Genomic DNA, 18340 nt, shown 5'->3' on the forward strand with positions numbered 1-18340 from the left:
CAGACACTTAACTGACTGAGCCACCCAGCCACCCCAAGACCTTTTAAAGATACATGATGTGTGGCATTTGTTTTAAAACGTTAAAAAACAGCTATTGAAAATCTTTGAAAGTGAATTAGTGGGGAGCAGGGGTATTCATTATGCTCTTCGCTGTCACGTGTGCACATTTGAAAATCCTGGTCTTAAACCATGAAAAAGAGAGGAACTAAAGACAGAAGGTGGGACAGAGGGGGACGATGCCTCACCAGGAGGCCTGTCCTGCTTGAGAATTTCTCTTCTTGTTTCTCGTGCTAGCTGCAGGAAAACTGGAGGGGAAACAACACAGACTTGTACCCTCAAGTGTTCTTATCTCTGAGGTTAGGGATTCCCAGAACTTTAGAATATAGGGATAAGTTGTGATTTATTTGCAGCATAACTTAAAACCTGAGAGCACTACAAATGGCATTTTTACAGCGGTGGGTGGGTGAGGCCTTCAGAATGCAGCACCGTGGGAAAATGGAGCTGCTGAAACTAGTACCTTTAACCGTGAGGGAGTGCCAAAGGGCCGAGTGTTATGACTTGCACACACCAGCATGTTTAGACATTGTGGGGGGCACTGGGAACCCCTAACACCAGTTTCTGAATTGATTTTTTTTTTTTTTCACTAACTCAGTCAAGGAAGTTATATCATTTCTCTTCGGTATTGATGAAGGGAGGTCCCAGTACAGAGGGGTCTAAATTATTCCATGTGCTACTCAAGTCACTGGAGCAAAGTAGAGTATTGAGAATACACACACACACACTCGCACACACACACACACACACACACACACATTTTAGGCCATCCTTAAATAAGGTTCCCCATTCCTTTGATAAACTTAGTATGTGAAATTCAAGTAAACTCTGGCTCCTATAAAATAAAACATCAGAAATGAATAAATCATAATAACCTGTCCAGTGGGATTTTTTTTTCATCTATGCCCTATTAAAATTTCAATTAAAAATGTGATTCAGCAATAAGTGTCCAGGTAGATAAATGTTTGTCAAGGCAGTTTATTTTTTTTTTTAAAGATTTTACTTATTTGAGAGAAAGAGAGAGTGAGAGAGTGCTTGAGAGGGGAGAAGGTCAGAGGGAGAAGCAGACTCCCCGTGGAGCTGGGAGCCCAATGCGGGACTCAATTCCGGGACTCCAGGATCATAACCTGAGCCAAAGGCAGTTGCTTAACCAACTGAGCCACCCAGGCGTCCTGCAGTGATGTTTATTAATCACGGAATCACAGGCATTATTCCCTAGGGCTCCCCTCCACTCCTGGAGTGTTGTTCGTATAAGTGAGTGTTAGAGGACAGCGTCTGACCCCAAAAGTTTTTGTTAAGTTACCTACTGGTTTCATCTATTCTATTCAGACTCTTTCTAGAAAAGCATCTGTGTCAGCGAGGAGCTTGTGTAAAGAGAAGGTTGGATAAATTCCAGCCATCAGCAGGAAGGATGATTGCCTTGATCTCAAAACCAAGGTGCTCCTTGGTGGAGAGTGATCACTCGCACGGGGCTCTGTGGGCTAAAGCGCAGGAGAAGCGTGTGAATCCTCACCTCACTGGTGGGCATATCGCCTCCCTGTACATTCTGCAGTAAGAACAAGAAGACCCTTAGCTGGTACTGGTCCCTGAAAGTATCTTCAAAAAAGGCCTCAGCCCATCATATTCCTATTTACTGGGTCTGTAGCTAACTCAAAAGTTGGCAAGAGGTAAAGTATAGATGAAATTGAGAAAAAAAAAAAAAATGCAGTGTTCCTCCAGCCCACGCCCCCCCCCCCGGCCCGGAAGGCCCCTTGGCTGTGTGTGGACTTAGCGGCATTTCATAAGCACAGATTTTGTATGAAATATTGTAGCCGCTTTAGAGCTGCCATCGAACATTGAGCTTTTCACTTAAAAATATGTAATTGCAAAAGAAATATATACAGATGTTTTCTGTTTAAAAAACAATTTAGATCATTACCCTCTCTCCTGCCCCCTTTTCCTGCACAACTGTGATCTTTCGATAGGCCTGCTTCCAGACACTTTGCATGTGTCAGCAAAAAATTATGCCAAGAAAAAATATACAAAACTAATTTGGGAGGTTGTTCTTACATGTCATTTCCTACCAGATATGTTATTTTTCTATGTTGCTTTTCATTCAGAAATATGTCTTCAACAGCTTTCTAAACAGAGGACAGATGGCTATCTGCCATCTAATTTCTTTTCATTTGAGAGCATTAAAGCCCCTAGTATTGCTTTGTCATTCCCTGTCATGGGCATTTGGGTTATTTTCTGTTTTCTGCCACCATAAACAATGTCGCCATGAACATCCTAGTACCATAATAATTGTTATAAAAACACACAAAGGTAATTGGATCCTCTTTTGGCAATTAGAAGTGTTTCTACTGACTTATAAAGCAAATCCCACCGAACCAACCACTTACTTCTTAGACCTGAGGATCGAAGCAAACCAAATATTTCCCCCAAACGATTAAAACACTGGATTCCGGCTCACAGACTGCCAGGAGTCCCACACAGGACAGATTCATTTGCATTAACTGCCATCTGCCTTTATAATACAAATGTCAACAGATTCTCTAAGGAAAGGCTGAGCGGGATTTCCCAAAGTAAGGAAGGTCGCTCCAGGGGAAAGGAATAGGAGATGATCAGGCTGAAAGGGTCACCCGATGCCAGTGCCTGGAAGTCCATAGACTAAGGAACTACCATGTACCCTCAGTCTCTCCCCTGTCAGCTTTAGCCACCCGTGGGCATCCCGTGCTTTGTTAGTACGGATCCTGTATTGGCATCAGGCTAGAATGAAGTACAGAGGAACCTCAAGACCAAGGTCAGCCTGTGAATGAGAGCATCCTCAGTTGTACTCCCTGGCTTCACCACACCCCTTCCAGCAGAGCCCAGGGTGCAGACATGCATCAGAACTTGAACTTTTGAAAGGGACTAGGGAATGACCGCCCTGGTCAGTGAAGTTTAACAAGCAAATCTCCCAGCAGCACCCTCTGAGAGTTTAGTTCAAAGCCTGCAAGTAAACCTTCCTTTCCTTTTATTTTTTGTAATGCTTCACTTTATAAAGGTGCCTTCAGAGTCACCTTTTTACCCTGTATATTATAGCAGTGTTCACGGGTTTGCTTACTTCCCCAGAATGGAAAAAGTCTAGCATCGGTTATTATTATGCCTAATAGAAATACTATTTTGGGGAGATGCCAAAATTTTTATCAACTTTGCTGTATAGACGTGAACAGTTGTGCAACTTCTGTTTTAGTTCTTGACTAGGTCTTAGAAAAGAGAGTTGGAATAAGAGCTGAAATGAATGCAAAATTCCTGTAGGAGGCCCGCACTTCCTGTCCTTAGTCCTTGGTCTGGTGATGTCTGACTTCTGAGGTTCATACCAGCGAACCACATGTGAGCAAACTTCTGCTGTGTTCTCCGTAGTAAGCTCCCTGCCTCTTTTCAGCCTTTGCCCTCACGCCTTCCCCACGCCGGTCCATGGAAAGCCAGGAGGCTGATACCGATGCCACAGCCTGTTATATGGGCAGGAAATGAAATATAATGCGGATGTTTTGTCTGGTGAAAAAGAGATGTATTTTAGAATGAAACAAGTAAGGGTTTTAAATGACTTCTGCCATTTACTGGTATCTTAGCAAGTGCTTCCTTTCTTTGAGCCATTGCTTCTTAATCTATAAAATGTTACTCTCTGCTTTTGGGGTTTGACTTAAATGCAACACTGTATATAAAGCATGCAGCCCAGTACCTAGGGGAGAGTAGTCACTTTGCAAAACGCGGTTACCATCACCAATAGTCATCATCTAATGGGTTCTCTGAAGTGAAAAAAAAAAAAAGGGAGACACTGTTTTGTTGTGTACCTATAGTCCTGACATTTATTTGACCCTTAGTAGTCACGGCAGCACTGAGATCTAGGACATATTTTATCTAAGCCCCTGGTTTCATTGATCTGTAAAACAAATAATCACCTGCATACACTCATAAGACACATGATTAAAAACTACTAGGCATCAAAACATGTGTGTGTCCCTCTCCACCACTCAAGGCAGATAACACATTTACCTGATTGGTGAGCAGAATGAAATCAGTATTCATTCGTGTATTTTCTTGCATTTTAGTGCTGAAATTACCCTAAATGTGTTTCTCTTTATTTCTCCATCTGTGTCTATAAATATCTCCGTTTGCACACACACAAAGCACAATCTCTAGTTGTACTTATATATGGTTAAATCTTGTTTATACGGTTTTGGATCCAGGGAACATGCTGCAAATTTAAGTTGCTAAATTAACTAGGACATTGCTTGTTTCAGGCTAGCCGTAAAAGATTCTGTAAATATAAAATAAAGTGAGCATTGGGCTGGTTTATTATAAGAAACCAAGATAATCTTCTCAGGGGACAGATTTCTTCTTGCTATTAAGCTAGGGATATTTCTAGATGTGTTAAAAAAAAAAAGTAAGTGTATAGAAATTTCTGTCTGTGGAGTTTCTTTTGAGAAGCCATTAATCCCTCCTAAAAGAATGTACGGTGACAGCTCTTACTGCTCCTCAGGGTTTGTTTCTTAATATACTATGGAGATACTCAGGAAGCTTAAAAAAGATTTTTAGCATTAATTTTAATTTTAGCATTAGTTTTTAACATTAATTCAGTATCTATGTAAGAACATTTAGCGGGTCTGGGGGAAAAATACATACATATGCATAAATTCTAGCTAAACAATAATGTCCATACTATCAACATACATTTGGAATGTTTTAAAAATGCTTTTTAGAAACATACTCCTTTCTGTATCGGCTGTGAGAACGCTTAGACCCCGGCTAACCTGCCACTGCCCTGGAGTTGGTATTTCCAAGGGCTTTGAGGGCTGGCTGGCTGTGGTCTTCTCCCAGATGACCCCGCTCCTGGGCCTGGAGGCGATTTTGATGTTAGGTCTGATCTGCTCGGCAAGATTTGTCAGCGTGCATCATGGAGAATAATCGGTTCTCAAAGTGCTGCATGTGTTTACAGTCCACAGAAAGGAAACCACTTGCATAATTTACAAACTCACCATGGCAGGGGCCTGTGTCGCGGTTCTCTAGCAAAGAGCCATGCAGTGTCACCGCAGACACTCAGTAAATATCCATGGCTGCGAAGCTGACTCTTGAGAGCACCTTGCTTGGATGCGGTTTTCCATGTTTTCATGGGATGACACTGAGGTCGGGAGTTGAAGAAGAAGGTAAACATCGCTATGCGGAGACCTGGTTCCTCACGGAGCTCGGTTGCCCACACCGGTGGTACTGGCGTTAGGGATTCTCAACCAGGTCATACGGCACAGTGGCAAGACACACCAGACTCAGTCCAGAGGCCCAGAGCTGCTGATCATCTTTTATGTTACCCTGGCAAACTCTGAAGACTCTTTGCTTTTACCTATGTGAAAAATGGAGGCGTTGTATTGGATGATCTCTGCTCTTCCTTCAAGCTCTGATGTGTCCGTGGCCAATTTGGGATTCCTAGGACTGCAGGTGCTCAAAAAAAGGGGGGGGGAATTCTTTATATAAATTAGTTGTACAACTCATTGACTCAGACTGTAGATTCCGTGAGTCACTCTCATGATTCTTGATTTTAAGTCATTTAGTTTAGCATGGCCATATGTCCTGTTTCGTCAAATTGGCATTCAAAATAAAGTCACATTCCTTTACTAATCAAAACAAATGACTTGTGCTTCTACCCTTCTGCTAAGTCTCCTCCTGGTCTCCTAATCCCAAGGTTGCTTATTCACTTTAAAGGAAAAGTCCTGAGAGCCGTTCCCTTTGAACAGAAAAACTCAGACAACCTGCACAGTCAGCTACGGAACCACATTCTTTCTGAATGTTGGTGTTCACACTACTGCACAGGTTTTGTTGTTGTTGTTGTTGTTGTTGTTGTTGCTGTTGTTGAAACATGGGGACATTAGGTCTAGGGAGCTTTTAAGTCTTGGCCATACACTGTACCCACTGCTAGTCCCCTTCTCTACCCCCAAGGCTTGTTCCATTTTTTGTTTTGCTGAGGGTTGCATGGCATTCTTCCCTTGAAAGGCACACAGGACGATCCAAGAAAATAGACCATTTAAATTCTTCACACTGTGAGCACCCACGAGGGACACCATAGCTCAGTAACAGGAAGACCTGCCTCCCTTCAAGAAGACCAAGAGCCTCAGCTCCAGTGCGGTGAGGACGTGGGGGAACTACTCTAAAAAGGCAAGAGACAACTTCACAGAGAAACATGAATTCTAAGCTGATTTTTATAAAGAATGAATAAAAGCTTGACAGGAGGAAAGAACATTCAGAAAAGAATGAACAGCACAGGAAAAAAGAAGGCGTGTAGGCTTGACTGTGGCTGGGGCTCAGGACACATGTTGGGAAAGAGCTGAAGCTGGAAAAACGCACTGAAGAGAGACTGCGGACTGTACTGAAAACTTCAACTTGACGCTCTTTGAATAATCCCACAGGAAGCTGTGAAGGAGTCTAAAAAAGAAATTGACATGGTTCGATTTGATCTTAAGATAATCTTGGCAATCAGAGTGCCACTTACGTTTTTCTAGGAACTTGATATATAATAGCAAGTTCATGTTTAATACTTTAAATGCTAACTTTTTGACTAAATACTGAAATGTTAATATTTACGAAGTTTCTAACAATGCACCAGACTTTAGGCTAAGCCATTTTCAATGTAGTATCTCACTTAATCCTCCCAAGAAGGTTATTGACAGGATTCTGCAACTGTCCCTATTTGACAAGCAGAGAACCTAAGCATTAGAGGAAGTTTGGGTAACTGCCCAGGTTCGTACAGTTAGTGCCTGAATTTAAAACTCAGGCAGTTTGGTTCTACAACACTAGTTTTAACCACCAGGGCAGTGGTCTTTGATTCTGGATGCACATAAGAATCACCAGGGGGAAACTTAGAACAAAAACAAAGACACACTAACGCCGAGAATTCTCAACTAAATCATAATTTAACTAATTCTCAATTAAGACCCCTAGGAGCAGGATATTGGCAGCCATCTATTTTAAAAGTGCCAGCAAGTGACTCTGAAAGACAGGGTTGTAATCTACTACGCCTGTCACCTTAACCCACAGTGAACAGTCACATTCCACCAGATTCCACCACCACCCCAAAAGCACAAAAGAAACAAACAAACAAAAACCTACTAAATAGTAAAATCACAGACTCTGAAGACCTTCATGGCTTTTTTCCAGTTTTACACTCACAAAGAAAAACTACAGCCTTCATCTGTGTTGACTGGCAGGAAGCACAGAAGAAAAATCAAAGAAGTTGGGGGTGAAAAGGTGACAGAGGGGTTTCAAGATGGGAAGGAAGAGAATGGCTGAAGTTGGGGCTGTTGAAGTCATAAGACGCTATCTACTGATGAGCGGTCGGTAATATCAAAGGCACATTTGCAGAATGTTTCCTTTTCAGTAATTGTACAAAGACTCCCTTGCCATTAAAAAGCACTTTTCTTCTTGGCGGATTGAAGAATGCTTTCCCAACTAAATGCATCCCTGTAATATTCAGAGCTTAGGTCCAACATAATCATAAGTTGCCTTGTTATTATGGAGGTAGCAGCCCCATTTAATAACATATTAAATGCATTATTCATTTATGTAACTCAGACCTAGGGACAGCTGCTGGGATGGGAATAGAACCATTCTGTAATGCAAAAAGCAGGTGTGTGCTTACTTGAGTAAATGCACTCTGTATTTCTGCACAATTTTCTTCTAAATTTCAGGGACAGGTCTGGTAGGGCTAATGTGATGCCATTTTCATCCAGGAAATAAAATGGCTTCAGAATGCTTTTTAATGAGGGTTTTAAAAAAATTACCAACAGTCTTCTCTATGGCAGAATCCCAGGGGGGTTGGATTCGTGCTTAGGATTTAAACAGAACCGTTGCTGCACGATTCAGGAAAGCCTGGGGTAATGATTGGTCAGAAGAGCGACAAATAAAAGGAATGTTCTCTAGCTGTCAGTGGTGATGGTGAGTCCTTGCCCCTGTAGCCACTCGCTCGCCAAGACAGAGTCACAGGTGTGCTTGGATGCTAAGCGATTAAAAATCATAACATGCCTTTAGTTTGCATGGCACCTTGCCTCTGAAACACGCAGTTTCTGATGCACAAACTCACTGGGATGCCATAATTACTGTGTGACACTGCTGGTCATTTTCTTGCCACCATTGCTGGTGCCAGAATGTCAGATGTCAGCACTCTCCAGTGCCGGCACCTTTTTTTCTTCTCTCTCCTGCCTGCCATTATTTTCTCTGTTAAGCAGCATGCACCCCTAAGCACCTAAAATGGATTTACTTAACTAGTAGATGGAAGGATATTTAAAATGCTCAGACTTGATAATGACCCCTGGAACCAGTAGGGATCCTAGTACAAGAGCAGAGTTCCTGGCTGCCTGCAGGGCTGGGTGTTAACCCCTTAGTTGCTGGATTGTGCGGAGAAGCAGGGTTAGTGGCAGCTGGTTCATGAGCTGAGGTGCTTGAAGGGTTTGGGGGCAGTGGTAATAACCACCTGCTGTGCTGATATTTCAACATTTAAAATGGCACAGTCATCCCAGTGTGGGCCTCCTGATTATCAGTTTTGCTGTCTCCAGGGATGAGGTGTCCTTGGGGGAACTTTAGTCACCCATAGGAATACCATCAAAGAAGGTATAATACCATCAAAGAAGGTTCCTATCAGTAAATCATAAGGAGCCTTTAAGAGTTTAGAGAAGGGACAATCTCCTTCCATTTAAAGAGGCAATAGAGTAGTGGTAAAGAGAGAATATTCTAGAGACAAATTGTCTGGGATCCTGACTGGGTGATCTTGGGAAAACTGGTTAACTTTTACGAATCTTAATTTCTTCATCTATATGTTGAGGATAATAATACCTTCCTTAAGCAGAACTGTTTGGAATATTTTGAAGATAAATGACAAAAGTCAAGTTTAGAACAGCGCAATGGCAGACACAGTAAATACTCTCTACATATCCACTTCTTACTATTTCACTTATTATTATTTTACCATCACAGTCAGGAAAAGACAGAGGACAGAAGCTATGACCCAAAGTGGAAATTTTAGGCAGCTCAGAGAGCATGTGGGAAGACCTAGAAGCAGAAAGAGCAGAAGAAAATAAGTACTTTTCCAGAGGCTGGAAAGAGAGGTTTGACTAGGGCAGATGAGCTTTTTGGTGAGAAAGAATTCAGAGATGTAGGGCAGTTTGCTTGTGGGAGTATTTTTGAACAAGATTATGGGATTTATGACTTATCCCAAGGACATTTGGAAGCCATAAAGGTTATGAACAGGTAGGAGAAAGAATATTAAATAAAAATAACTGGCAGCAATTTCCTAAGCACTTGCTAATCATCGGGGCAGTTTTAAATACTCTGTGTACATTAGTCCATTTAATTTATACAATTACCCTACGAGGTGAATTAAATATTAATAATTGACCTTGTAGTGATCCACAGCTTTCATAGTACTTCCCCAGACAGTATTTAATTTGACTTTCTCAACCATGGTCTTAGGCAGTCGATCCCAAGACGCAGGGACAGAGGAAAGGACATTGGCCAGATTTGAAGGGGTTGGGAAAGTATAGCCTGCAGGTCAAATGCTGGTATCTGTATATAGTCTTACTGAAACCCAGATGTATTGATTCTTTTGTGTGTTATCTGTGTTCTCTTATATGCTACAATCAAAGAGTTGAGTACTTATGACGAAGGCCATATAGCTGGGAAAACTAGAACATTTCCTATCTATCCCTTTATATTAAAAGTTTCTCTGGTCTAGAAGAGTGGAAAGACCTTAGACTTTGCTTCCACTTTGAGCTTCACCACTCACTCTAGGTAAGTAGGCGTGGGAAGTCTGACATCCGAGTCACAGAGAGGTTACTGCGGACCCCACACAAAAAGGATGATGAACAGATAACATCGAAGCTCAAAGTCTTAAAGGTTAATTGTTCTAAAACCACAGATTCTAATTTATTATGAATCTATAAATTGCATAGGACACATTTTAGAATAATCTTTTTTTTTTCCTATTAAAGCTAAAATAAAAAGAAATAAGCAAAAGAGGAGGGAAGATTTACACAATCTCTAGACTGGACTCCTTAATAGGAGTTTTCAATATTTAGCCAGTATAGTCCCTCATAAAATATTGAGGACGAACTCTCAAATTTAGCCAACTTTCTGTACAAAACTATTTACCACAGCATCCTCTGTGGGGTCTAATGTTGAATCACATAATCCATAACAGTCTTTATCTGAATTGCAAATGCCCTTGCAATATATAGTACTCATTTTAACCCTCAGTTCTATAGCCTTTAAAATGTTTCCTGGATTATCCACATGTAACTCTTCAAGATTATAGGGGTGCCTGGGTGGCTCAGTGGGCTAAAGCCTCTGCCTTCAGCTCAGGTTGTGATCCCAGGGACCTGGATCAAACCCTGCATCCGGCTCTCTCTCAGCAGGGAGCCTGCTTCCTCCTCTCTCTCTCTGCCTGCCTCTCTGCCTACTTGTGATCTCTGTCTGTCAAATAAATAAATAAAATCTTTTAAAAAAAAATAAAGATTATAAATTTAGTGAGGCCCAGAACCACGCCTTCTACTCTTGTGCATTTCCCATAGCTCTGAAGCGAAATGATTGAGTGACTGAATGAAAGAATCTCTTCAAGTGCCAACAGTAGGTACAGTATGTTACTATGATGATGGGTCCTTTCCAATGGGTGTTTTATATGAATTAGCTCTAGTTCTCAGAGCACCATGAAGTGTGGTTCTCCCTCGCCTGCCAGGCTACGCAGTAGCGGGTCCAGCTCAAAAAATTGGGAGTGATCCGAATTGGAATGACCTGGATACAACTTGAGCTTTTCTCCGTGTAGGTATAGGAAAGTGGTTTCCAATAACTGTACGGACGGAGTGCGAGAGCAGTACACCGCCAAACCTCAGAAGTGTCCCGGGAAGGCCCCGCGGGGGCTGCGCATCGTGACCGCGGACGGAAAGCTGACAGCGGAGCAAGGGCACAATGTTACTCTCATGGTACAGCTGGAAGAGGTAGGACCAGACCTGCAGCCACTTCACCTTCTAGAGCCACTGATTTTTTCTAGGCAATCATATTTGCTTTATGTGTGTTTTTGTTTTGTTTAATTTTTTTTCCATTTTGAATGCTGTGGACATATTTAATTTTTTTCTATTTTTGGTTCCTTGGTTTGTTGCTGTTGCTCTTAACCCGCAGTTAATCTCGTTTTACTGCAAGGTGTTCTTCGCTCTTACTTAATATGTCATTTCTTGGAAGTTCTTTCTGGATTTAACTGTGCCTCGTTGGCATTTCCAGCCAAAAGTTGTCTCGGAATGAACACGTTAATGGTATTCTAAAAATAAGTTAGTGCACACACGTGTTCAGCCTAACATACTGGTGCTGTCTTCCTCTCTCAACCTGATGTCTTGACTTTTCTTTTCCAAAGGCAGCATGCTGGTCATACACACAACACTAAGGCTAATCTAAATATACCTGAGGGTACTTTCTTTGGCGATTCTGGCAATGGACAGTTTATGATTTTGTAGCATCTCCGCGATATCATTATGAGCCTCGGTGACTGACAAATTATGGTTATCTGAGATTTCTCAATATTAAGTTAGTGGATAAGATGAAATTTGTACATTTATATTTTTACATGTGTACAGGCATTTTTATCATCTTATAACTGAAGAAGATGTTCTCTAAAAGATAAACAATTACATTAATGATCTCAATTATCAAGCCTGACAGTGCTGCCTTTAGCTGTGTTTTCTGAGTGCTAAAATCTGGGCAGCACCATGCTAGGCCTTGTGAGCACAGAGGGATTTTAAAAAGTTAATAATGATGCCAGGATTAAGATCTACATTGTTGACGTCCAGGTTCTTCTGATAGCTCAGTGGTTTTCAGTCTTTAACATGAATAAAAGTTACGTGGTGAACATGTTAAAACAGTTTTCCGGGGGGCGCTGGGTGACTCCGTGGTTAAACCTCTGCCTTCAGCTCAGGTCATGATCCCAGTGTCCTGGGATCGAGCCCCGCCTCGGGCTCCCTGCTCAGCGGGAAGCCTGCTTCTCCCTCTCCACTCCCCCTCCTTGTGTTCCATCTCTTGCTGTCAGTCAGATAAATAAAATATTTAAAAACAAAACAAAACAAAACAAAACAAAAAACTGTTTTCCGGGCCCCATCTCCAAAGATTCTGATTCACTAGGTTGGACGGGGCCCGAGAATATGCATTTATATACAAGACTGTGGGTTATGCATTGTGCGTCACGAACAAACGGAACAAAACAAGAGTAAAGTCGAGGGGATAGAGTAGCCTTAGAGGCTCTGGAGTGTGACTTGAAAGGGAGAAGATGAAGCACTTAGGATTACTTTGTCAGCATTGGTCAACATTATTGCTATTTTAATTGCTGTGGGAAAAACAATTGTGAACTAAGAGTATGAAATTCTGGCTCAGATGGTGCTGATGCTTCAGGAACCACTTGGAGAACCATCCTTCTGAAACCCAGGACTCCTTTCTGTTACTTCCTTAATAGGTACCTTTCAGCCATACTCGTTCTCCTAAATACAAGGTTCCCCAAACTTTTTCAGTGGGAACTAGAAAGATACAGACCAATGTAGGCCAACCAGAGTTGCTTGCATTTCACAGAAATACAATCTTTAGGTTTCCCCCTGAGGCCATGACATATTAGCTTATAGCAAATCAAATGTATTGTATATATTTAGAGCAGGAGTGACAATGTGAGAGAGAAACTGAGAGATAAGGAGGAAGAGGAGCATGAGAGTGTATCGTCACGAAGATTTGGGCAAACAAAATCCTATTCTTCAGAGATGGGAACTTCATTTTAGCTGTCCAACAACTCGTGTTGTATTTGCCCTCAAAGACTTTGCCAATTCATATGTCACACTGTAGAAGAGGTCACATTTCAGATTCCCAGGTAGAAGGCCAGATAGAAAGTCTTGGCCAAACAATGGGCAGAGGGCTCACAAGCTAGAACATAAAAATTGACTTCAGATCGGATCCCAGAGGGAAGGGAAGCCTGGAGAAGGAGCACAGAATCCTGTGCATTTTTCTCTCTGAGCTCTTTGATGACCTCTAAGGGCTATGGACAAAAGCGAAGTAGAGTTTTTAGAAGTATTACATCTTCAGGAAATAAAAATGAGAGCCAGGGACTATTCAGAAGGAAATAATAATACAACACTAGGTTCTGGAGACTTCTGGAAAGCTTGATCCTAGGAGTGAGGACACCCCAGAACTAGACCAGGTTCTCTAAATGTTGAAACCCGATCTGGAATTATTTCAGTCTCTGAAAGGATTAGAGTGATTTTCGCCCACTCTAAATGTCTGCCAAAGCTAAAATGAACCTTCTTTAGAGGAAAATAATATAAATCAGAAAGCTTACCTATATTTTTTCGTATAAAATATTGGGTGTTTCATTTAAAATATTACACATATATATCAAGAAACAAGATGACGAAGTTGAAAAAAAAATCATCAGAAAAAGGAACAGTTTCATGAGATATGATTGATACATTCATGAATGCAGATCAAGACCAAACCTGCAACCCTCTAGCAGTCATCAGCAGGAGGCAGGAACAATTGGAAGTTGTAGAAATAAAGATATAATAACCGATATTAAGGTGCATCTGGTTGGCTCAGTTGGTTCAGCATCAGAGTCTTGGTTTCTCCTCAGGTCATGATCCCCTGGGTGGTGGGACCATGGGAGCCCCAAGTTAGTGCCATGCTCAGCAGGGAGCCTGCTTGAGGATTCTCTCTCTACCCCCCCCCCAAATAAACTTTTAAAAAATAACTGGTATTAAGAAGTTAGATGGGTTGACAGCTGACTGAATCCAGAAGGATAGAGGATCAGTTAATTGGAAGAAAGGACAGTTGAAAGTATAACCTTTCTAAGATAAGAGAGGAGGGATTGAAGATAAAGAAAAGAGTAATAAGAGACACGTGGGAGAGAGGGAAAGGACTAACACAGATGTGACTGGCGTCCCGGAGGGGAGAAGGAAGATAAGGAGCCAGAATCTGTTTTGAAAGATAGTGTCTAAGAATTTCCCCAAACTGACAAGGAGGCATCAGTGTCTCCGTGTAGATTGGAAAGAATCCAAAACCCCAAGCAGGAGCTAGACCAGGAAAACAAGGCACTAAGGTATCATATTCAAACTATTGAAATCAAAAAACAACGAGAAAAATTTAAAAGCAACGCAGAACAAACTAGAATGACATCTTTGAAGTGCTGGGGAAAAAGACAAATGTGGAGGTAAAATAGAGACTTTGCTCAAACAGAAACCAAGATGAGTCATATAAGATGATTTCTATAAAAAGAAACACTACAGGTAACTCTTCAGGCATAAGGAGAATGAACCCAGAGGAGAGCACAATAGTAGAAAGAAGGAAGAGCCAGAGAGAGGGCATGTATGTGGGTAAATTAAAATTAATAATAACTTTGCAGATCAGTAATGATAATCTGCTGTGGGCTTAAATATATATAGAATTAAAACACATGACAATAATAATTCAGTATGTAGTAAATGGAGTTAAAGTGTTTTAAGTTCCATGAAATGTCTGTGGTGAGGTAGAGGTACTAATTTGTATTAGATACCAGCATGTCCAGAATAGAGAATATTTAACTATCAGACTCTTGGCAGGGGACTTGGAATAATATTAAATGCATGTCTCTTTAATACCAAGAAAAAGGCAGGAAAGGGAGAAAAAGGATCCTACTTACGTTCAGGACTAATAGAACGGATACTGAAATGGTTTATATATAAACCCAAATATTATCATTAATTACATAAAATAAATAATTAGTGATTTTTCTGGCTTGCTTAAGAAGTCTGTGTCAAACCTGAGATTGTAAAGAAATCACACCACAGGTTTTTTCTTTAGTTTTCACATTTAAATCTATAATCTATATGGAATAAAACCAGTTTATGTATGTTTTTCCATTTACACATTCAATTGACCCAGCACCATGGAAGGATAATTCTCCTACTGACGTGAGTCTTTGCCATACATCAATTGAACATATTTGTGTGGGTCTACTTCTAAATACTTTATTTTGTTCCATTGGTTTTGATTTTCAAACCTGTGTTGATAATTTAAAACACTTTTTTTTTTTTAAGAGAGAAAACATGGGAACAGGAGGTGGGTTGGGGAGAGGGGGCATAAGGAGAGGGAAAGAGAATCTTAAGCAGGCTCCACTTCCAGCACAGAGCCCAGCATGGGGCTCGCTCTCATGACCCTGAAATCCTGACCTGAACTGAAATCAAGAGATGGACACTTAACCAACTGAGTCACCCAGGTGCCCCTAGAATATATTTTTATTATTTTAGATTCAAAGTTAGCCTACATATTTGGGGATATAAATCCTTAGAACCAATAGAAGGTCATATATATGTGTGTGTGTGTGTGTATATATAAATATACACACACATATACATACATGTATATATATATATAAAATACATTATATTCGTTATATATGATATTCTTTATAATAGCATAAAAACAATGCATACCTACAGGCAAACCCAGGAACTTATTTTCAGTATCTCTACCCAGAAAACTACAACACATTTGGAAAAAAAATTTTTTTTAAATACAAATGTATGAAGAGCTACACCATGACTGTGGATTGGAAGATGCAGTATTATGAAAAATGACCAATTTTTCCCACATTTATTTTATATTCAAGGCAATTTCAATAAAATCTTTAGCATATTTTTATGGGTTAAAATTGACATGATCATAAAGCATATGAAAAAGTAGGGGGTCAAGAACAGCAAAGATTATCTTATAGATGATTCCCAAAACTGGATAGCTTATGTTACCAGGTATCAGTATTTATTATAAAGTTATAGTAATTAAGAGTGTGTGGTGGTATATATATAGCCTGCGTACACAAGCTGATTAAGAAAAGGAGTAGTGAGCCAAGAAAACCACACCCCCCCACATATGTATAGATGTGTGTGTGTGTGTGTATGTGTGTGTGTGTGTGTCTGTGTGTGTACATGTATACACACACATACTCTTTATGACAAATGAGACACTGTACTACAGTAGATAAATTACAATATTTTCTGTAAATGGTGCAATGGCATCAAAATCCACGTGGGAACATATGAACCTTGATCTCTCTTAACACAAAAAAAATAATTCTGACTGGATTGTCAATCTGATTTTGAAAGAAGAAACTAAAGTGTTGAAAGAAAAATGCAGAAGAGTATCTTCATGACCTTGGTTTAGGCAGAGATTGTTTTAAAACAGAAAATGAAACCCACTAAGTATATAGAAGAATACAGTTTGATTAGACAATCTTAAAATTAGGAATTTCTTTTCTTCAAAATATACTATTTAGAAAATAAAAATAAAATTTAGAAAGCCCTGGAGGGTGAGAAGTTATTTGCAACACATAATTTTAATAAAGCACTCATACTCAGAAAAATATAAATGAATTCTATAAATCAGTAAGAAAAATTCTGGCCACCCAATAGAAAATGCACAAATGACTTAAACGGACTTTTCAAAGAGGGTAACCAAACAGCCAATAAGTGTATGAAAAAATTCTCAGCATCACTGCTCCTCAAAGGAATGCAACTTAACAGTAAAATAAGATATTACTGAGGAGCATGGGTGGCTCAGTGTGTTAAACATCTGCCCTCAGCTCAGATCATGATCCCAGGGTCCTGGGATCGAGCCCCATTTCGGACTCCCTGCTTAGCGAGGAGCCTGCTTCCCCCTCTTCCTCTGCTTCTACCCCAACTGGTGCTCTTTCTCTCTCAAATAAATAAAATCTTTAAAAAAATAAAATAGTACTGTCTACCCATCAGAAGATTTATATTTGAAAGGACAAATAATATCAAGTGGTGTTGTTGGAGCAACCAGTCATTCATACGGTGGTGTTTGGAGTTTAGATTGTCATCTTGGAGATCTGTTTGACATTAACTACTAACCACTATATTCTTCTGGGAAAACATGCACAGCCTATGACCCAGACTTTTTACTCCTAAGTATAGAGTCACCAGAATGCATACGGTTATGCACTAGAATGTATATAAAATAATATACATAGTACACTTATTCATAAGAGGTCATAGCTGGAAATAAACATTTATCAAGAAGTAAATTAGAGTACCCACACAGAACGGAATGCCATAGAATAATGAAAAAGAACAAATGATTGCTACCTACAAAAACTTGAATGAATGTCCTATCTACGATCATGCTAAAGAAATCAGACTGAAAAAAATATGTATTGTATGATTCTATTTAATTAAACTGCAAAAGTAAGCAAAACTAGTTTATGGTGATAGAAGTGAGATTAATAGTTACCTTTGGAAGAGAAATGGCAGGGTGGATAAGGGAACACTGGAAACTGAATTTTTTGTTGATTAATGAATGCATTCATTTTGTAAAAAATCAAGCAGTATATCTGATTTACATACTTTTCTTTATGTTTATTATGCTCAACAAAAAGCTTACTTAAAAATCATCTGGGAAATTCAAATAGCATTGATTTGTACATTTTGCCTTTAGGTCTTAAGGGAAAAAAAGACACAGGGTAAAGGATTGGCTCAGAAAATAAATCTTTCCCTAAAACTTTGGGAACATTTAGGGAAAGATTTATTTTCTGAGCCAATCCTATACCCTGTGTCCCCCTGCATAATGAACATGAAGTCCCCTTTCCCAGTGATGTAAGTTCCGATAACTTAGAAGAACATGATCTTTTGAAGCAGACATGTTTGTATTGGAGTAGGCTTCAGATTTCAGATTTTTTTTTTTTTTTAAAGATTTTATCTATCCACTTGACAGAGAGAGACCACAAGCAGGCAGAGAGGCAGGCAGAGAGAGAGAGGAGGAAACAGGCTCCCTGCCGAGCAGAGAGCCCGACGCGGGACTCGATCCCAGGACCCCTGAGACCATGATCCGAGCCGAAGGCAGCGGCCCAACCCACTGAGCCACCCAGGCGCCCCCAGATTTCAGATTTTTATTCCATTTCTAAGAAACAGTAGAGCAAGATCTGAAACAAGAACTCAGGCCTGGTCAGCTCTGACCTTTGTTCACTCTTCAGGGACAGAAGCCAGGCTCCTCTCCATTCAACTTTGCTTTCTCTGTAACCAAGATCATCAGACATCTCAGATTTGGCTGAGTGATGTGAGAACAGATTGGGGAATCTGGTCCAAAGATGAGTAAATTCATGCCTTCTGGGCGCAAGAAGAGAAAAAAATAGTTCATTCCACTTGAGTGGGCAATGCTGCAACAGCAGGAAGGAAATCTGCTACCTTCAGCTGTCAGACCTGGCCCCTTGGTGCTCTTG

The 18340-nt window shown here is 40.4% G+C and overlaps 1 protein-coding gene across 5 annotated transcripts in view; it reads left to right on the plus strand.

Moving 5' to 3' along the window:
* The window catches only part of SORCS1 (sortilin related VPS10 domain containing receptor 1), a 511420-nt gene that overhangs the window by 430060 nt on the left and 63020 nt on the right, over positions 1-18340 (plus strand). For all 5 annotated transcript variants that reach the window (XM_045068616.1, XM_045068612.1, XM_045068614.1 and 2 more), the window contains exon 18: positions 10877-11048. In XM_045068616.1, the coding sequence (XP_044924551.1) occupies positions 10877-11048 (172 nt within the window). The remainder of the gene's footprint in view (positions 1-10876; positions 11049-18340) is intronic.

This window comes from Mustela putorius, unplaced genomic scaffold (assembly GCF_011764305.1).
Source record: "Mustela putorius furo isolate JIRA1106 unplaced genomic scaffold, ASM1176430v1.1 tig00003909_pilon_pilon_pilon, whole genome shotgun sequence".
Taxonomy (NCBI): domain Eukaryota; kingdom Metazoa; phylum Chordata; class Mammalia; order Carnivora; family Mustelidae; genus Mustela; species Mustela putorius.